General features: G+C 35.8%; 1 protein-coding gene across 1 annotated transcript in view; it reads right to left on the minus strand.

Moving 5' to 3' along the window:
- Positions 1 to 1,663: 1,663 nt before the first annotated feature.
- Positions 1,664 to 22,929, minus strand: part of LOC113393390 (uncharacterized) — an 80,805-nt gene continuing 59,539 nt past the window's right edge. The window contains exons 2-8 of the mRNA XM_026630244.2: positions 7,335 to 7,488; positions 4,516 to 6,946; positions 4,245 to 4,431; positions 3,947 to 4,119; positions 3,580 to 3,805; positions 3,179 to 3,506; positions 1,664 to 3,025 (exon numbers count right to left, since the gene is read on the minus strand). Of these exons, the coding sequence (XP_026486029.2) occupies positions 2,614 to 3,025; positions 3,179 to 3,506; positions 3,580 to 3,805; positions 3,947 to 4,119; positions 4,245 to 4,431; positions 4,516 to 6,946; positions 7,335 to 7,488 (3,911 nt within the window). The 3' untranslated portion in view covers positions 1,664 to 2,613. The remainder of the gene's footprint in view (positions 3,026 to 3,178; positions 3,507 to 3,579; positions 3,806 to 3,946; positions 4,120 to 4,244; positions 4,432 to 4,515; positions 6,947 to 7,334; positions 7,489 to 22,929) is intronic.

Raw genomic sequence — 22,929 nt, forward strand, 5'->3', positions numbered from 1 at the left:
TGGAAAATTTACGGTTGCAGTAGCGCTTATGACAAATTTGCGGACCTTCGAACTGACCACAGAACTGAATGAATAGAAGGAGAGTGTTATAATGTCTTTATCGCTAGGGCTGAAGACAATATTCATCACAGTTCGCAGACATTTTGGTCATTTATAAAACCAAAGAAAGGTAGTAACAACATATGTGACACCATGTTTCTTGGTAACACTATTGGTTCAGAAGCCCCTTTATCTCTAATCTATTTGCTTATTAGGTGTTGTGAAAGAAGCCGTGGATGATAGTTTAAACAAGCAGTGGCCCAGGTGGTTCACATCCTAAATTTTTAAAACAATGTAGTAAGCCTTTATCATTTCCTTTATATTTTATATATTTTTATATACATACATTAACACCTGTTTGGAAAAAGTCCCTTATTGTTCCCATTTTTAAAAATGGAGGCATACCTAATGTTGAAAATTACCGTGGAAAATCGATGTTGTCGATCATATCCAACTTATTTGAGAAGATTATTTACGATACTCTGGTTCCTTTGATAGAACCTCTGCTCATTATCCAGCAACATGGGTTTGTGACTAAAAGATCAGTTGAGTCTAAACGTGTCGATGTCGCTCTTTTAGCTATGGAGAGAAAACTCAAGCAGTTGCTGTCAAAGGAGACATCTCTACATATCCTTACAATATCTAAGGCTCCACAAGGCTCTCACCTCTGTCCCCTGTTATTTAACATTTTTATTAATAAATATACTGAAAAATGTTCAAAATCGTAACTTACTTCTATATGCCGATGGTACAAAACTATTTAAGATCGTAAAAATGTGATAACTACTCAAATTTTCAAAATGATTAAGATATTTTAGTGCAATATTGTTCATCTAACTAAATCTATGTCAATTTTGATAAGTGCTATTTAATAACACTGTATATTTGATTTAACAATTTCCAATAATTCAATTAAGAGGGTAACGGAGGTGAGGGACCTACAGTTGCTTCTGCATTCTACTTTACTGTTTGACAGACAGGTGGATAAAATTAGCGCAATAAGCTGCATTTTGATTTTTATATTTGGCCAGGGAAGAGACTTTGGAAATATCAATACATAAAACCTCTTGTATAATGCATATGTAAGATCGAATTTAGATTTCGCTTCAACAGTTGGAATCCACAATACTCCAAGTATATAATGGCCATCAAAAATGTACAGTATAGATTTATTTGAAGATTAACACGTAAATTTTGGGCCTGAGAATGCAAAGTTCAGGTTTGTCTTTATAAAATTATAAATAACGGTGTCGATTCAGTATACTTAGTTAACAAATTTATATCAAGTGTCATACATTTTCCCGTTCAAGGCATACTTTTAAAAACTTTATTTTATATGCTTCTATTATCTGTTGATTAGTTATTCTTATTAGGGTCACTCCATGTTTAATTGTTGACAGTGGAAACTTTGTTGGCTTATGTAAGACTGTAGGCTGTATCCCGAAAAAAAAAACACATATTTTTAAAGTCTTTTCAATATTACTTACTGAGAAAAAAGCTTTTAATTGAAGTCGAATAAGGCCAATTTACTTGTATCCATGTCATAATATAAATAAAACAATCGATAAAGAATCGTAATCCGTTTGCGTTAAAAATATACTTATGTAAAATAATAAAAAAATCGAAATTTAATACTTTATTTATTTGAAAATAAATCTTTTAAACTTATCCAATAATCAGATCATTTAACAATCCAATAGAATTATACATTTTAGAGACTAGAAGATAATATTGAACTGAGATTTGAAATGAAAGAAACCTTATTTCTAGTAACACATGTTTAAAATTTGTTAAATATTTACAGAAACAATAGATAAGAATACAAAAAAACTCTGTCAGCACCATAATTTAATGGGTAAATATATAAAACTATTAATACAGTGAAATTATTATTTACTTCAATAAAAGATAAATCCACTCATACAAATCAACGAAAAACGAAACAATATAAAAATTAATACAGATTAAAAATAAAGAAAATATTGAGTTTATGTAATTCTTTCACACTTTGTGTCTAACAAAGACCAGTAGCTCGTATTATTGTGCTGTATATGATATATTTTACAAGTCTTATTCTACAACGGCATAACTATTATTTACAATATTTATTTTCTACTGTTAGACATCAAAATATTCACTGCAAACGAATACTGCTATATATCAAATTTATTTACAATATCAACACAGATCTAAGTCACAGATCGATTGAAATTAAATCTTAAAGCATAATTTGTCATGTGGTCGCATTGCCGCAATGAAGAAAAGGATTATCTTAAATCCAATCAAAATAAGATAACATTTAAATTATCAAGAGATACTTTTAGGTAGGACTCGTGTAAGGTTTTTATCACTCTACAAATACTAAAAGCCCTTTATGGTGAATTAAATCTGAAACCTTACAACGCAGACAAACGGTTTGGGAACGATGTATACAAAAATCTTATTAGTGTTTGTGACACATTTAAAGGTCAATTTCAGAAACTAGTCACGTAGAATATATTCTATGAAGAATTTATCTACAATTAACTTATACGGCCACCGAATTAAATAAATCCATTCCCGTAACTTCACTAATTAAATATCGCATTCAAATTCTGACACTCGCTTGTTCCGACCTTCTGGCGTCATTTGAAAATGGTTTTCCCTCGTCCCAATTCTCGGAAACCCATTAAAGCTGTTCCTACTGACCAAAGGATTATCTCTCTCCCTTTCTCTGTGGAAACTAGACGTCGATAGTTTGCCATCTTTACGTTCTGTAAAGTTCGTATCGTTAAAGTTTTTATCGGTGAAATTTCGCTCCGGGAAGTTCTTTTCTTGGAAGTTCCGGTCGTTGAACTCTCCGTCAGAGAAGTTCCTCTCATTGAAAGTTATGTCCCGTATTCCAAATCCTCCCATACGCGGTGTCCCGATGCTGAACTTGTTTCGGAGTTCTTCGTCTCGTAAATTAAAGGCTCTATTTTCGAATTTCGGTGGTCCCGCCTGTAATCTGAAATAAAATTAAAATTTTAATTCACACCTCAAATACTGAATCAAAGTATATAAAACGATATGAAAAATATTACGAGTAATCTAAAAAACGTTTTTTCTTCAATAATTTTATAACAGGAATCATATGACAGAGACGACATGCAGCACTTACTCTCTAAAACACCGCCTTTCCCTGTCGTACTCAGCGGACAGCCCATCGTCGTCATGTATGATGGCCGACGGGTCGCTGTAGACTGAGGACTCCTGGTAGAATGAGTCCAGATCGACGTAGTTACCCTCTGCGGGCTCATTATCTAGCAGCTCCGCCAGTTGCGCCTTAAGCGTCGCAAAGCTGGGCCGCTGTGAAGGATCAGCGTGCCAGCACGCGTGCATTGCGTGATAAAGCTGTGGCTTGCAGTGCGGCGGACGCTCCAATCGGTAGCCCTCCGCCACCGCCGCCAGTACTTCACGCCCCGACATAGCCGCGTACGGCGTCGAGCCTGTAAACACATCGGGTCGTCAATATCTTCATATCTATTGCGGCTGCACTTACGTTCTAATCGCGTTACACACCAAGCGTGACGATCTCCCACAACAGAATGCCGAAAGCCCATACGTCGGTGTGGTGGCTGTGCACGTTGTAGAGCAACGCCTCGGGCGCCATCCAGCGCACGGGCAGGGCGCCGCGACCACCGCGTGCGGACGCTCCCGCGCTACGCGACATGCCAAAGTCCGCAATCTTGCATAACTTGTTATGATCCACCAACACGTTTCGAGCTGCCAAGTCACGATGTACAATCTGAAAAAGCAAAATAATAATAAATTTTAATAAGAATTGAATACAACATTTATCATCCTGAAATCCTGAAGGTACAATTATGTTGATGTGGTTTTAAATTTTGATACATTAACAACTAAACCAACCTTGGTGCAAACTTACCCCTTTAGATGCGATATAATCCATGCCTCTCGCGACGCAGTATGCAAAAACGGTGAGGTCTCGCGATGTGAGGGCGCCACTGCCGCTGAAACGATCAGGCCGGGAACGTCGCTCGCGAAGGTATGTCAGCAGCTTACCACACATTACATACTCCATTATAAGTAGATATGGCTCTGCAATTAAAAGAAAGCATAAAAAATGGAAACAGTAACTTAGTATAATTTATAATATGATGACCACTAGCAGAATGAATTAGGTAAAGTTAACATTATTATTTAATTTTGTAGGAGATACTCACCTTGCTCTGTACAACAAGCTAGAAGCGTAACCACATTCGGGTGTGTTCCAATCTTCTGCATGATGTAGATTTCATGTAAAAGTTCCTGCTTCTCTTTTTGAGAAGCCGATTCCTTTATAGTTTTCACTGCAACTAGCCGTGTTAACCCATCGTGACCGTTTAAATCATCTGCTTCAGCTTTCCATACCTATACAAAAATGTTAAACAACCGTAAAAGGAAGTATAAATTTAACTATTACGTAAATTGTTTTTTGTTTCTTAATTTATTTACCTGTCCAAAGTTTCCTTGTCCTAATAAAGTCTGTAATCTTAGTTTGTTTCTTGGGAATTCCCATTTTTGATCGGGTTTAGTTGGAGTAGGTATCGGGGGACGTGCAACAGGAGTTATCGGTGATTCCTTCTTTATATCACCACCGTCGTCAAAATAGCCTTCATATTCGGTGTCGATTTCTTTGGTTTTCTTATTAAGGAGATTTCGTAACACAAATGCTACAACAGCTATGACCGGAAGAAACCCAAGACCAGCTAAAACATATGATGCGGTATAAGTTTTTTCAGCTTCAATAACAACGTCTTCATTCTGTGAATCGTCCCTCTGAACCGTAGAGTTATTAGCTGCCGTTTCATTTGAATAATTAATCGTTTGTTTATTTAATACAGACGGTTTGGAGCTTGATTCTGACGAAGTTCGCGATGTAACTATGAAAGGTTTAATTACATTTTCAGTGGTATCTATGGTTTGGGTTGTGGGTATTGTAGTTGCAAGGAAAACTGCTGGTCTGGTGTTTGCTGCTTCAATAGATGTTGTAGTCAAAGAAGCATAAGTAGAAGAAGCTGTAGCAGTAGTTGTGCTAGTAGTTGTTGTTGGCCTACGTCGTCGCAATTTATTTTTTGGTCGCATTGTTACTCCATTTGTCGTATTATCATTAGTGTTGTTAAGTCCAAATAAAGTCGCTAGTCTGTCGGATATCTTCGAAGTTGTCGTTTCTTGTCCAAAGTCACTTATGTATCGGTCGCTAACGAGAGGAGGTTCTGTTAGTTTTGGAGTGTCAGCCACAGGCGTTGAACTGAGTTTGGAATTCAAAGGACCCTCAGTAGTTGTTGTTCTTATTCTTATTTTATGTCTACTCGGCCTCAGAGTTGAAGATGAAAAAACAGTTGTTTCTGTTTCATTTAATAAAATTGTATTTGGAATTGTACCATTTTTTATTTCTTCGATACTTTCAGTTACAGTATTATTATCTGAGTCTTTAGCTAAATAATCCGTTTTATTATGACCTTTTATAGAAGAAGTTATTGATACAGATGTGACAACAGCAGTGTAAACGGATGTTGAAACTTTTTCGGTCGTTGTCGTATTTGTCGTTTCAGGTAAGACATTTTCAGTACTAGATAAAGTAGTTAATCTAGACGGCCGCCTACGTAAATTAAAATATGTTCGTGTGAAATTCCTTGGAGCCGATGATGTGAGATTTGTTTTGTTTGTAGAAATGTCTTTTGTGACACTTCCATTAAGAATGGGATCTTTTAGAAGTATAGTGCTATTCAAGCGTGAGATTTCTTTACTTATGTCTAAATTTTCTGGCGTAACATTTTGTACAATCGGCTCGGTTACATTCACTAGAGCAATCGACTGTGGCTTTGGAGTTGACTGTGTTGTACTTGAATATTTTCTATATGCATTAACTAATCCTACGTGACGCGCTGGTGCAGGTCCTTTTACCGTGTTTCTTATTTTATTTTTTTCTATTATATTTTTTACAACGGATACATCCATATCCTCATTAATTTCTTCTTCGCCAGCGCTATTGTTTTTATATTTTTCGGTAGCAGAATACCTTGAATTAAATTTTCGCTTTTCTGTTGGTGCTGCTATAAAATTCACTGACTTTGTTGATGCTGAGAGAAAAGGAGAATTAGTTAAATTATCATTGAAACCCGGACCTCCTAACTTCTGACCAAAATAAATAAATGGGGCCATTTCTTCATCGGGCAATTCTTTTTCAAGAGGTCGAAAATGGTTATAAATTTCTTCTGACATAAATAATGTTTGATTTCCTTTATCTTTGTCATTGTCTACAATATCGACTCTTGTTTTATGGATTTCAGTACTGTTTGCTATTGTATTAACTTTTTCTTCTTTCTCCTGCCTATCTGATAGTGTGGTAATTTTTTCATTCTCTTGAATATACGCAAGTGTAGTCGTATCAAGATTAAATTTAGAATTGTCTTTAATTTCATTAGTAGATGCAATTTTATTTAAATTTGGATGACTTTGCGTGATATTGTCTGTATCTGAATAATTCAGTAAATAAAGCCCATGATTAGACTCGTCAACCTGAAACTCTTCTTCAGGGTCTAATTCAACTTCTTTATCAAGCCCTTCCAATTTTTCTGGAGGGACGTATACAATACTATTCTCTGTAGTGGTATCTACTACAAGGGTTTTATTAATTAATTCCTTTCTTCTATTATTTAAAAACCCTGCTCTGCTCTTATTTTCTTGATACAATACTCGGGGTATAAATAAGTGCCTTATTTCATGCGGTTTTACTTCCTGTCGTATTTCTTTATTGCCTTCACGGGAGACAAGTCTCAATGTCGGTGCTATAGCTTCATTGCTAGAATTGTCGAATATAATCTTCTTTACAATGGAGCTGTTCGAATCTTTGATTTCCAGCTGAGCGAACGTAGTATTACCTCTGAAACACATAAACAGTTTTCAAGCCCTTATCATAAAAATATTATATAATGGTATATCCAACGTTAACATTTATTTAAATAATGCAAACGAATTCATGAATGTATTAGTTGATATAGCTAACAAATATTATAATATACTGTACTATTAGATACAACACAATATTGCGTTGCACGAACCCGTCTAGGAAAAGGTTCTTATTTACAGATAATATGTGTACCATTGTAAATACATTTGTCCGGTTTGTGTTCAGTACAGCGCAAAAATACAAGCATGTATCTCAATCTGCTTAATTTCTTAAAGTTTCTAAATAATTCTATCTCGAAATCAGTCTCATTCCAAAGAAGTTTTATAATATTCCATACAAATTATATGAATGTTGCATTTACTTGTGAGGCTTGTGAGCTAAGGTCGCAATGGTGTTGATGTGACTGGTCAGCCTCCCTGTCAACAACTGTCTCCTCCTTGCTGCGAGAAGAGACAACAGTTGCGAGTCCCGGGTCGTGTTCGCGCTACTTTGTGTCGTAGTTCGCCGTACGCTGCCTGTAAATAAAAAATAGGCATATTTAATTTTTAATATTCTCATTCGTTTTTATAACAATAATTACTATCTTTAACCGATACTAAAAATCTGATATACGGTAAAATCTTAAACGGTTTATTAAATTCTGATCAAATCTTAAAAAACACGCTAGCCGAATTATACACAAAAAATAATAAAGTTATGTTATCGTAATCATTGCCATTCAGATCGTTTTACACACAGAGTCCGATCACTAGAAGAAAAAGCCCAAAATGGTGATTTAAAAACGAGGCAAACTAGGCAAAAGTTAACCAATGATATCTATCCACCCTAATTCACTTGAAATGAAAACAAGGTACAATTTCATCGCCACGAGTGTTTCGGCCTTAAAAGTGTGATTGCATGACACTAATTAGATGTAATCAAGCGAGTTGTTTGCTGCATCCTTCACCTCAAAGCGAGACAATAGACTGAGATGAAATGCAAACGAGCCAGATTGTCGCCATCGCCTTGACACGACACGAATGAGATCCAACACGATGTGCAAGATTAAAATCAAAATTTCTCTGAAATGATTCCGTAAAAATACTCAGCCGTCCGCGTTACGACAGTCCACCCGCCATCGACCTTCCTACCTTAATTTCTAAGCATACTAACCTAAATACTTGTACATAAATACTGGGTAAAGGTTATTTTTCGGTGATCGTTTAGAAGCATCTTCATATATATCTTAATAAGATTGTAAGAAGTTTGAAATACTTGGTTGTTTAAAAGCCTAAATAGTTTTGACAAGTCTAATGTTTGAGGTCTCTAAAGCTCGTTAATGCGTTTCATAGAATTATATTATTATCTTTATATGTGTATAATGTGAGTGATTTATTTTCTTGGTTATCCTAAATAATTTCAAGGTAACCAAGTCCTACTATATGTTCTTATACTAAGCCTAATAAATTGTAAACTCACTTAGAGCTGTCAACATATAAATAAAGGTTCGACTCGATAATCGAAAACGTGCAAATCGAACGAAGACGATTTGTGGTTTTCTTAAAACACTCGCATCATGACATTTTTGTTAAAGGTATTTTTTTTTAAATAGGTACGGACACGTTGTGACAAAACTTGTGTCGTGGTTTTTATGATATTCAAAAACTATTGTGCTAGCGAAACAAAGCCACGACATATTAATTTTTTAACCTGACACTTGTATGTTACGACGCGCAAAGAACGAACCACTATATTATTTGTTTTTTCTAACCTTATTTAAAAAAGTTTATATTCATAGCACATTTAAAGTATGGGTTGACTAACTTACACCCGATATATTTTATATAAAAAGTAATATTCACGTCAGAATCGCTGCCTATTGTTATACTGAGAGCTCCGAACCCAAGCAGCACACAGTACGAGGATACTAACATGAGCAGTGATTAATTGGCTACACCTAAACATATGTAGGTACTTGGGAAAAGTTGGCAAGAATGGCACATGCGCAGTGAAATTCGTGCACGACACGCGAGGTTTCTAATAAGCAAAAACACTATGAAGTGTAATTACAGTAAACTATTAAACTATCTGCACACAGCAGTTGTTGCAAAGAATAGTCGTTTTAGTGGAGGAAACATAATATTGTTGTAATGATAAACATACCTCACAGTTCTATCAGGGGGTCTATTTGTCGTTGTCTGGTTTTCGTCACACTAATGACTGAATTTTAGAAGACTTTCATAGATTATTAAAATATATACATAGTTTTTTAAAATTTATTAAAGTAATTATAATTAATTTATGAATTTCAATTTATTTTTATTTGTTGGATAAAACGACTTCAAAGAGGAAAAGAGATGGAAGTAGAAAAAGAAACAGAGATAATACCTACAGAGCATTCAAACAAACGATAAACAATGAAGAGCGTCAACAAAAATATATAATTTCAGACTCGCGTCTAACTTAACTGTATTTGATTTTAATTCATGTTAACTTTTACGATAAAAGTACTTTATGAATATCAGTTAATCGAGGAATTTGTTGCATTCGTAAATAGTTCTCTGAGCAATCGCCTCTCACATTCTTAGGTCTTAGCTTGAAATGGCCTAATTGTACAACTGGAATGTTTCACAATTCTGTACATCGGCAGGCTCAGGCCTTAAAACCGTTTAGTGCTATAGCTCTATAAGTCACTTGAGGTTTTAAATGCCTTGAAAACAGATTTTTTTTTTATAAATCAGTTTGCGAGCAAACCTGAGATGAAAAATCCATTTACTAATTGTAAGTCAACGAGTCTCAAAGGGGCTACTTATGTCATTAGTGCGAATATGACATATTCAAAAATATTAGATAAATGTAAAACTATAAGTACACGCTAATATCAGTGGTTGGTTTTGCCCATAATTTACCATCCAGTTATAGTAAACCAACGCCAAGGGGTTTTCATATATATTTCGCAAACAACTTATCGTTTCAACGCTCCGTTCTGACGCTAAAGTTCAGAAATGTCTTGTTCTTTTATAAACAAATCAGGTGTCCGTGATCTTATAGACCGATAAGCCGCCCTGGGAGCGGCGCGTCGGTTCTATCTTACTCATTATAGAGTAACGCAAAGGTACTCGTATAACAGTAGGAGATCACGTTAAATCATTTTATCACTTTGCAGTACTGACTTTGTAAAAATAATAATTAAATTGGTATGTGCGTCACAAAATAAACATTTTTGACAAACGATATGAGGCTGAACCGTTTGGGTGCGAGTTAGTAACGATCAGAGCGTAGACGAGCTCTGGGTCGAACGGCGACGTAAATGGCGCGGAGTCTGCGCTGCGGCGTCCCCTTCGCTCGACCGTCTCTCGTAATGCGACCGCATTCATTTGCCTACTTCGATATCTCGCCTTTCTATCACAAGCGACGCAGGTAAACCTCTGAGCCGCATTAGCAAGCTAGTATCGTGTGTTTAAGGAAAATATTGTTGTTAGTTAATTTTATTTGTTACATTTTCCAGCATTACAAGTTATAAGCATTCAATGATCATACAGCCTTTGTGTGCTTAATTTATAAATTAGTGTTATTATTAATCATTTCATCGTCGTCACATCTATCCCGTCACTGGTGGTCGACGTTAAACTCCGCCACTCGCTCGCCACGAGTGTACGTAACGTAAATAGAGTGAATAGTCTGTATCACAACATTTTCCCACATTACCGTTTCAATAAAAAATATTTGATATACGAGGTTTGTGAGATTGGCAAAAACTTTACTTAACACAGATTACGCAGTTACGCACACCTATGTACCTAGTATATACCTACTCGTAAAATACACACACACATACGGAAACACTAGTTTGTTTCAACAAGCAGCTTTAGTCCGCATTACAAGTATGCTGAAATACCTCGTTACCATTATGCATATAGTATTGTATGCATTGTCTGCGCAGTCAGCTTGGCGTAGGAGAACATATACAGGTATTTATGTCATTTCTTACGTTACGTTCACGTAAATGTCGTTCAACTGTTTGAGTTGAAACGGATGCTGTTGACACTTACGTGACGGTGTCTGGTTTAGACCCATCAACGTGCAATAGGAAGCACGGGAGTCTTAACGAATATTATTTTAAACAAAGATTTAAAGATCGCAAAGAATCGGGAAATAACGGGAATTAGCTAGTATTCAGATTCAATAAAATAATGTTATTCCAAAATGTTTGACCTCGATTACTTAAAAAAACACGTAACTAGTGAACCGCTTTGGTTAATTTCGAGTGTAATCACTCCCATTGCAAACAGACGCACTAGTTGGTTTTTGTCAAGGGCTAAAAGTGTATAATTATACAAGCATACATATCTATTAGATAGTACTTCATGAAGTACTAAGTCACTGTCGTGAAACCACATTCATAATAATATAATCGCTTGGCTCGTCGTGTACCGTTTCTCTAGTCTTTCAAATTGTATTGGTCGATATTAAAAAAACAACCTATTTAAAAAAAAAAACAATTTAAAATTTAAAAATGAAAGTAGGTTAGAGCCCGTAGCCATCCCGCTGCATGGGCATAAGATCCTGTTAAAAAGAAAGTGAAAGGCTGATTTCATCACGGTGCTCCAGCGCAAGTTTATTAAAATCCTTCTGGTGTCTTTAAGAGTTTATTCGAATTATATATAATCCTTGCTACCACTTGTATGTACTTTCTTCAATTTCTACTTTGAATGCGATGTGTGATGATCAGTATTTACACGGCAAAAGAAAATGTCTGGAGCTACCTGGGGACCACCTCTATGGAACAAAGTTTAAACTATGCAAATCATTAGCTATTTCCGAATAATGTATGAAACTTTTAAAAAAAAATACGCATCAAACATAAGCACTCTTCATTTATGAAGTCGGCTAGAAATGCTTAAAACAGTAAAACAAATAATTTATTTTCATACTAAGAAACTTTTTTGTTTGGATAAATTGAAAAGAACGAATAAACCCTACGCCTTATTACTTCTCGCTCAGATTTTAAGGTTGCTATTTATGTAAACTCGTAGGTGTAATAATGAATAAACACTCTTATTTCAGAATTTAACATCGAAGTGCCGTTACAACTTAATTCATAAACAAACGTTAATCTTTCCAGTGACGGTAATCTAAAAAGCTAAATTATTATTATTACAACTTATCAGCCAAACTTTTTGTCTAAAAATAAATGACATATACCGTTGAAATTGTACAAGTTGCGGTGTACACGCCACGAGTACAGTATTACTCGTAAATGCACATTGCACGTGCACATAATAACAGTGAGCAACAGCGTAACTATTACTCACAGCCCCTAACGTCTAAAAAGGCTGCCTGACTCACTTCAACCGTGAAGTAAGCGTATTTGTCGCCTCGGACGCTTCATAAATGTAACTCATTTCTGTCCCCCGCATCTTCGCCTGTGTCCAAGTAATTTTCCGGTAATTTACGTATTAGTAGAAATGCATTATTAAAATCGTCATAATTATTGTTTTTCCTGACAATTTTAAAGGGTAATGATGTATGATCAGCAAACAATACAATATCATAAATACCATTAACATAGAATGGGAGATCATTTACGTATACCAACAATTAGAAAGGACCCCAAATGTATCGAGCCGTGGAACGCCCATTTTTAGACTTTATCCCATTTATAAAATAATACTCACACTCCATTAGACAGACATTAGATTTTATCCAACCGATCCTTTCAAAGTGTCTTTATAACACAACAAATAATATAACACAACAAATAGCTACTTATGGATGTAAGATAGTTATCGGCACAAACATGTGTGGTATTAAGAAATGGGTGATCCCGCGTCGTTTTTTCTTCCTCCTAATAAAATATCAGCCGTTATCGTTACCGAAAGTTTGATCTGGTACAGTCAGGTCTCGAAGTGAGAGTTAACGGTGAGAGCTATGGTCACATATTTGTGAATAAATATTCACATCTTCTCATTTTGTTGAATAGTTTAGACGAGTGTTTACACGAATGAATTGTTTATTTAGGAAAGAATAATTTTATTAACCAATACTTTGATGATTTCTACTGAAACACTTCACGCGATTGGAATTTATTCGATAATCTAATGATTTAAGTCGACAGCTATTCAGCGTAATCATCGCGCGTGCCTTATCAGCACGAGAGCCGTTCGCGCGATCACGAGCCGATCGGCTCGTGGACGTCGCTTAATTGGGTATAGAGAAATCACAAGTGTTTCTCGAGTTCCTACACGATGAGGCAATGCCTGCAGCAGAGGAACAGTTTCGTTGGTTCAGATAACTGAAGAGATTCTACTGAAAAGAAACTCAATAGTTATTATTTATGTCAAACAAAATGAATTCGTCAACTTAATGTAAATTACTTTTATACAATACTCTGTGCAGGAATCAACGAACACCGTTCCATCGAGCACATGTACTTGTGCATGCGCTTGTGCGCTATCATAAATATATTAAATATAATCCTGCGTAGTTGGCTGGCTACTCATTGAGATCAGTTGCTGTAGCCAATAATTTCGTTGCGGCCTTGTGAGTTATAAACATATTCATATCTGTCTAAGTAGTAATAGTTCATATCTTTCTCTCATACAATTGTGGCGAAGGTGACTATCGTAAGAAACACAAAATAATATAAGTAACGCATAGATTTAATGTTATATTATAATTTAAGGTCCGTGGAATATGTATTACGTGAACATACATGAAGAATATAATTATACTTCACTCGAATATTTTGTATCTGTACGTTATTCATTGCCCGTTCGTTAAATTAATCTATTTTCTGTAAATTATTTAAGCGTTATAAGGAGCGTTCGAACAGTTCTCGCCTGACAGCGCCGGCCTACAGGTCCATACGGATACCTAACCTTTGCGACCATACTTCCTAATACATACAATGCAATAAACGACGATCAATTTAATCGAATAAAAGACAATACTTTGAAATAAATAAGACGGCTCCTGTACCGATATTGTTTTTTGTGAACACAATTTAGATCGCATCGGTCCGGCGCAGCGTTGTCCGGACCATAATGACCAAAATTCGAAAAATTAGCTGAATGTAATTATCAAAATAACATGTAATAACTTATTTAATACACAAATCGCGACGTCATGAGCGTTAATAATGTGAAGGCTAAAACATAATTACGGTTACAATACGCACAGGAAACGCCAGTAATTTGACACGCGACCGGCGGACATGTGTTTGTGTGTTCGTATGTTATGACGGGAACTTGATGATATTAGTATGATATTTGTTTTTAATTGCGATGAATTATATAAATAATTACATCGTATTATGCGCAGTGCCCTTTTCCAACCCGAGGGTGTCGTAAGATGCGACTAATTTAATTTTTGTTGAGTTCATCTATCAATACGCCTTGTGGCGGTGGGACGCAAAACCAGCACTTGCAGTCAGCTGGCCGTGTTAAATGTAATACTGCCAAATACATTTAATATGCTAAAATATGTTTTTGTCCCATTTGCTGTTGAAACCTTGAAGTAGTAGTGCAAAAAGCTTCGTTAAAAGTATAACACCTCACCTTATTGTCACCGCTGATGACGGGAGGGCTGGATCGTTTTTTGCCCAGAGGATCGGAGTGGCGATTCAACGCGGAAATGCTGCCAGTATTCTTGCGGACATATCATTCCAGGCGGACATGATTTATACAGTAACAATTTTTAAATTTTATTTGTTTATAGTGGAAGACTTAGTGTTAATAATTCTTATATAAATAAAGTATTCATGTACATGTAATGTTTGCAATAAAGACTATGTTAATACATTATCACTAGGTTTGAAATACACATTTTTGTTCCTCCTTTGAGACTGTTGAAAAGTTTCTAAAAATTAAATTTATCAACTTAGTCGATTGTTATTATTTATAAAAACGTTATATATATATATATAATATATGATTTTAAATGCACTAAATAATTATTCTTGCACCGTTGATTCATCATATAGAATTGTATCAGTTAATGTTAAGTTTGATGAATCAACCGGGAGTAGACGTTGTTGAGGAAATCCCTTTAAATAGGAATGATTATTACCGTTTTTAGCATAACATACGGCCTGAAAGGACTCCGATGAACCAACAATTTCTCTCACAGTTTGTGCAGACTTTGACTGCTATGTATATTTTCGAAACTGCCATGTTTGTAAGAAATATTTCACAGCTTTATCAAATGGCTACTCACAATAGTCGATATTAAAAGTCGAAAGCTACAGGCGTGCTCCTCATTATATAAGTAGATACCATATGGTCATAAGATTATACGATCAATCAGATTCCTAAGAATTTACGAAGCTTACCGCACCGTTTATTTGAAACTAAATTTAATGCTTGGCTAGGCATAAGCAAATTATTTCTACATGTTAGAATTTTTAAAATTAAAAATAAATTGTTTCATTGTTATTTTAATATATATCTAACAAAAGAACCCCAAATTCACGAGTGCCCAAGGGTCCCAGCATAGCTTACGACGGCTCTGAGAATGATAAAGTAGCAGCTTACAATCTCCAGGTAGCATTTAAATAAATCTCTTTATAGGTAATATTTCAATCTGCAGAAGAATTATACTACTTCTTTCTTCTTACACTCCTTGCCGTCTTTCACACTCCTTGAACACATAAAGCCTCCCAATTCGTTTGTCTGTTTGGAAATCATTGATAAGCTCAAGTATTGTTACTTGTAATAACACATCATACTTAATGACACGCCGAACAAAGGAGCGTAACCTTCGCCGCGCTTAAGCGCAAAACCGATTGCGTGAATAAACAAATACAACTGTGCTCAATATTAACGTACAACGCACGCCGAGTGGGACGTTAACGCGACGACGACGGTAATAAGTCAACTTATCGAAACTCTTAATCTGGCGCTTAAGCTGGATTACACGTGTGAGTGACAAGCAGCCGGCGACTTTGTCGGTTCAGTTCGACGAGTCTTTCCTGTATGTCTTGTGGACAATGTCAACCCTAGCAAACAGCCGATATTGGCTTATATTGTATAAGTATATTGTGCTCGGTGGTGAGAGACAACTATCGTGAGGAAACCTACGCGTGTCGGATGAATCTTTGCCAATTTGCAACGGACCAACGAAGTGGAATGCGTTCCAAACTAGAGGAGTGGACGATGGATGATGGCCGATGGTCCAGCGATATAACAGTGGTGGGTGTGAGCGGCTCACTAAATTAAATTTTAGTTGGCATTCTTCGTTACAACATTGTAAATAATTGATACACGCCTTAAGCCGATATTTTCACGGCCGGCATTATAAATTCATAATGCGATGTAACGATAAGCCGCCACAATAGTGGAAAGGCACATTATATATGCAAATACCGATTGACTTTTTATTAATGCTTATATTGATTTTGGCCCGAGGACTGCGCATTCTGTTTCAGAAGCTGTAGTAGGTTTTGTGACTTATCAAATAAGAGTCAATTTAGCTTGCATACATTTGTATAAAACAATTGTTATTATTACACGTTGGTTGTACTTTAAAAACATCTTGATTGAAATCTCGACATATAATGCTCGAATGAGATAAGACTTAGACAGACGTGGTTTTTTAACAGTACAAGGCTGTTGAGGAGTTCGATGAGGAACGTGTAATAGGCTGATTTATTTAGCGAACCGATAGATTCCGAATTCTTTTTTTTGTTCCTATATAAAATTGCTATAATATGTATATTTAAAAATATAACTCGTTGAAACTACAACATAAACAGATAATATTTTGAAACTTTCTGAATTGTAGACGAAGTTGCAACGTCGAAGCAACGGCCGCTAATGTCGCAGCGCATTCACGCAGCAGGTGGCGCTCTAGTCCCTCACTCTCATAACACCATGGAACAATCGCACACAACCGGATGCAGGGCCAACATTTTCATTCTTATCGAGAAGACCTGCAGCTGATCTATACATTAGATACTTAAGGTACCAGATTATTTACAAGTTTAGATGAATATAGCAGGCATTGTTAATAATCGAAACGTCTCATTATACTTGTATACTCGTATTATAGCCACAGCTAGGGCGGCGGGAAGAGGAGGGCGGGATCGACCTCGCTAATCATCTAAAGATACACAAAAGTAAAAAGTGAATCACATCATCATGACAACGTGTGAATACAAAGGTGTTAACACAGCAACCGATAGTATCTCCTTTCGAACTTCTCTAATTAACAATTCTTGCGCGAGACGCGTCCGCGCCGGAGACGTGCTCGATCCGGTCGCTCCGAATGTAGTGGTCGCATCACCTTGAACATACAAACTCACAACGAACCAGATTTGGGAACGAGTTTCAAATCACTCTAATGACCTATTTCATGTGACATTTAATATTCAATTAAAAAACAAAAGTGATTTGGCCGCTGAACGATGAGTAAGAATTCTTTTCAATGTACATAATTATAATTTCAATCTTATACTAATAATGTTCATACATTCCGGACACGTCTCAGTTTTAAACGGTATTTAATCTGTAATATAACTTAATCTTTAAGACACATTACATTCGATTAAATTATCGTAAGAAATGTTACTAATGACCATTCATTATTGATTTATCTAAAATAGGATCATTGAAACCACTACGCGTTTAGAATATGCTTACACTAAATGCGATATATTACTTCATAGGGGTAGTCAGTAGTGAGTATTTGTCACGACGCGATACAAGGACGAGAGGTAACAAATCATGAAGCGGGCTTCTTTCCACAAGTCGAATCTCATTAACTTGATTTATCGAGTCAGTATATATTAATGCAGAACAATAATTTACAATAAACGCTCTGAGAACTAGAACTCTTGAATTATTGAAATATCTGTAATGTTTCGTAACGTCAAATACACTCACTCAAACAAACATAAGCACAAGACCCAAATATTTTTTTAAATAAAAATTATAATCAAACAATGATTTTGTGTCATTATAATTATTATTTATAGAAATTTAATATGAAAGGAAAAATCAAAGAAAAACATATAAAAGCCATCTTAACGAACGCCAATGAAATTTCTATCAGCGTTTAATTAGAAGGTTTATTGTTTTTTAGTTATTTATTAGAATAAATAGGTTAGTGTATTGCCATACTTTGATCTCGAAATAGATTAGTTAAGTCAGTTTTTACATCGTCCACATATCCACGCTGGCAAATATTAGTTCGGACGGAGGCCGCCTGCGGCTGTAAATTTATGCCAACTTCACTACAAATATTAGTGCGTTAATCGTGTGTTTAAAACGTTAATTGTTGAGCTCAAATTTGGAGCAAACGAGTTTTCTTGTCTGAAGTGAAAGATCGATATAAATTAAGCGTGTGTTTGAGGCCGTGAGATTTTTTATAATGATCGTAATATATAACGATTGCTCGCAAGCAGACGAGGATTTATTAACGGCAAGTGATTAAAAAATAGGACCAGTTGAGTGATATTGTGAGGTTCACCGACAAAAATGTTCTGTCTATATATCGAGCCCCGCCGGCGCCGCGGCTTCGCACGGGTGCAATATATAAATACAGAAAACGAGAAGTGTGCGTAGCAAGTACGTATTCAATATGTATTATATTTATTGTATAACGTTAATAATTTTGTTTGTTTGTAAAACTGTTTTGTGAAACATAGATCAATACGTGATAATTTTATTGTTACCGACAGTCACCTGTGAAATACATTCGTTTGGGTTACGGAAAAACTTAAAACATGTATTCGTTAAGCAACATCCTTTAAAGCATTTCCTCTACTATTCCAAAAAATTAAGAACAAATATAAGTAATAAAAATTATAATGAAAAGTACCCTCGAATTTGTTTTTATTAGCTTTTTTACCTAAGCAATCTATCGAAAGTTTTTTTTATTATTTATGATGAATAAGTTACTAAGGAATCCTTCGGCTTATTTTTGCAGAATGTATTATTTATGGATTTTTTTACGTAACATAACGCGCGAATCGCGATGCAACTCCCTAGGAGCCTAGTGAATCAGTATTCAAACTCAAACTCAAACTCAAATTCCTTTATTCAACATAGAAGCATTACACTTTCTTATTGATGGTCAAATTAAACACTACCACCGGTTCGGAAAAAGGAACACCCTGATCTGAGAAGAACCGGCGAAAGAAACTCAGCGGGTCTTTTTTTTTGTCAAATTAATTACATACATAATTGTATATGAATAGAAACAGCCAGGAGGCGATCGTTTCATTCCCAAGGTGTGCTATCAAACATAAACTCACTAATTGTATAGTAACCTTTAGCACACATGCGTTCCTTAACAATTTTTTTAAATTTGGCAACAGAAGCATTTTAAACGCTTTCTGGGAACCTGTTGTAGAAGCGTATACATTGCCCCACAAAATAGTTATTGACTCTATGCAGTCGAGCAACAGGAGTAACAAGATTGTGTTTTTTCCTTGTACCAATGGTATGAGAATCACATTTTCTCATAAAAACATTAATATTTTTCCGTACATACAAAACATTACAGAATATATATTGAGAAGCAACAGTTAATATCTTAATTTCTTTAAATTTATACCTTAATGATTCCTTGGCTCCTAGGTTATAGATTGCGCGAATAGCCCTCTTCTGCAGCACAAATATAGTATGGATAGCGGCTGCATTACCCCAAAGCATAATACCGTAGGACATTATACTGTGAAAGTAACTGAAATAAACTAGGCGAGCCGTATCAACATCGGTAAATAATCTAATTTTTTTGACCGCAAATGCCGCAGAACTCAGTCTACCCGCCAATCCGTTTATATGGGGGAGCCACAGTAACTTGGCATCAAGAGTAAGGTCAAGAAATTCAGTTGTTTCAACTGGATCCATCTATTCCCCATTGATAAGTACATCGGGTTTTACATTTTGCACGTTTGGTGTGCTAAATTTTACAATTTTAGTTTTTTTATTATTCAGCCTAAGATTATTTATGCTAAACCAGTGTACTATATCAGACATAGCATTGTTTACATCGTCATACTGTACCTGTTTCCTATTCATTTTAAAAACCAAAGAGGTATCATCAGCAAACAATACTATATCATGTTTGTTCCCAACAAGAAAGGGCAAGTAATTTATGTATATGAGGAATAGAAAAGGTCCAAGAATTGATCCTTGTGGGACCCCCATACCAACTGAGACCCCAGGAGACCTTGTCCCTTTAACGTCAACCCTTTAAATTCGATTGTTAAGACAAGAAGTCAGAAGGTCGACTGCACATTCTCTAATTCCATAGTGATATAGTTTCCTGACCAGAGTTTCATGTTGAACACAATCAAAGGCTTTGGATAAGTCGCAGAAATTCACTAAGTTAAAGTAAGAAAATCCCTTATTATCGGAAGCACTCAATTATGCAAGGTCGACGACGTATATCCTCCCCATAAAAGAGTGCACTTGTTTAGGGTTGAGTGACAACCTGCCTGTAATTTAAGCTCGTTTCCCACGCGACTCGTCAAAAACGTCGCTACGTATTAAACACGTGCGTCTTCCAAATTTATGAAATGCTTTAATAAAAAGGCCTTTGAATTACGTTTCTTCAATTTAGCAACCGGACACTAGAAAACAGAAATCGCATCGCGTTCATTGCAGAAGTCAACTATAAAGATCGTTTATAGTAAAATACAGCGCCTCCTTCATTATTTGTTAACGCGATATTGTACTAATTATCGCGCCATTGTGATTAAACATATTGAATCGTTGTATATTCCAGGCTACACGATTCAATAAGACTTACGCAAAAAATAACTTTGAACACATCACCTTAAAATGTATTATTGCTTGAACATATTTCCAATCGGACTCCTATTAGTCCGGCAATCGATTCGGATCGTGATCATAGTAACAGTGTAATAGCTATAGCCTTGAACTATGCATTGGAATAACTTAAGACATATTTGCTATTCAAAACGGTTTCGTGTTTATTTATCCGTCAGTCAACGTTCCAAAGATCCCTTCGCATTCATTTCCATAGTTAGTTAATTTAAAAAAATATTTAATACATTTTAGACCAATAATTATCTTGTTAAGTTGTAGCAATCACGTCAATTCGAATTTATATAATATATAAAATTTTAACTATATCCGTGAAGTATATAGTTAAATTTACTGAAAACAAATTCGGTTTATTCAATGATTCACAAGCCCTTTTGAATCGTCATTTTAAAAGATCTAAAAATATTACTATTTCTAAATGACGAATCCTATCGAATCCTTCGAATTATATCCTGCTTAAAAATCAATAAACACTAGCCCCACGCTCCTTCATTAGGTAAATAAACGCAACCGACTGTTACCGAACTACGAAAAGCCACGTCGAACCAAAACATCAAGGCACACGCGGAAACGTCAGCCAGAGTCTGCTAGCGATATCGTAGTCAGATCGTAGAGGTCTAACAATGGTCGTGGGAAAATGTCCGCTAATATAATTGTCACCCTGTTTGATTGAATGCTCAGATCGCGCTGCAGGTGGACGAAAACACGAGTTAATAAATATTTATTTTATTTATACATTTAAATAAAAACAAGGCCACACACATTACTTTGTAAATATTGTTGAGCTCTGGGAAAGGAATACATGAGGCGACTACGAAGTGCGCAGAAAAATACGTTTGATTCCGTACAAAGCTTAAGGATACGGTAGTCAGAGGCTTTCGATCGGAACAATATAATGTAATTGACATTCTTAAATTTGTATGACATCGGTTATTCAGCTTGTTTATGCGTGCCGATATGAATACGCGTACTACTGAAAGAAGCACAAAATTATAAATGCATAATAGCAAACGAACTTCATGCTTAAAGGGATTAAATTAGTTTTGTAGGTACATGTATGTTTTATATGAATACCAAAGATTAAAGTTAACAAGTGACTTAGCTTGAAGGATAACTCGAGTTCAGTAACAGTGATTTACAAGCAATAGTAATTTTAAGAAAAAATATATCTTTGCCGGTGGAAGAACATTCAACACTCGCGTAAGTTCTCGACGCTCACCAGTCACCACACAGCAACATTGCTGAGGTCCAATCAGAATGGTGGGGCGACAAATATGATTACAGGCACGAGGGACTTAGATAGGGGCGGAGCAATGGTTTTATATTTCTAACAATGCCAGTGACTATGGGTGAAGGTACCACTTATCAGGTCACACATTTGTCCATCTGCAAGCTGCCTGTAAATATCCCACAGCTGGGCAAAGTTGTCTTCTCTCGAGTGAAAATTTTTGTAGTAGTATTTAAGTACAGAAACGAATGTGCAGTGCCCGTAATATGGAAAAGAGTTGAATGGTACGAATAGGCCGTACATATAATCTAGATAGATTTACGGCGAGTGCGGGGCGACGCGTGCGGGTGCGCGGCAGCTGGCCAGCGGTTCGCGGAATCTAGAACGACCACTTTATGAGGAAAAACACTTTTGCATGGGACTTTTTGTGCAAAGGACATTAAACTATTATCAAATAGGCTACTCATGGTTTTACTCATGGTTTACCCGCTAATTTATTTAAATAATGAGTGCTGGCAGAAATGAAAAGCGTGAGTGCACGTTATAAAAAATTAATGAGATCGTTAGGTTAAGCACACTTTCGTCTTTAAAGGAGAGTATATGAGGAAATCTGGAGATACTGGAAAACTTTAACATTTGATATATTAGAAAAATATATAAGAACAGTCTGTTGATTTATCTACGTAACATACACATAAACATTTCACGGTCCAAAAAGTTTTACATAACAAACCGGATGCTACGGACATTCGCACAGATTAAATACAATTGTCCCAGTGTATAGAATATTAGTACCGACATACATAAGTACTTCATACACATTGTGTGTATTGTGCAGAAAGCATATCCATGACGAACGTTCCTCCTCGGGGCGGCGAGCTGGTGTACTTGACACTACATACAGATCACCACAATACATAGGTATAAACTTTAGGCTTTAGAGTATAAATATC

This window comes from Vanessa tameamea, chromosome 6 (genome assembly GCF_037043105.1).
Source record: "Vanessa tameamea isolate UH-Manoa-2023 chromosome 6, ilVanTame1 primary haplotype, whole genome shotgun sequence".
Classification (NCBI taxonomy): domain Eukaryota; kingdom Metazoa; phylum Arthropoda; class Insecta; order Lepidoptera; family Nymphalidae; genus Vanessa; species Vanessa tameamea.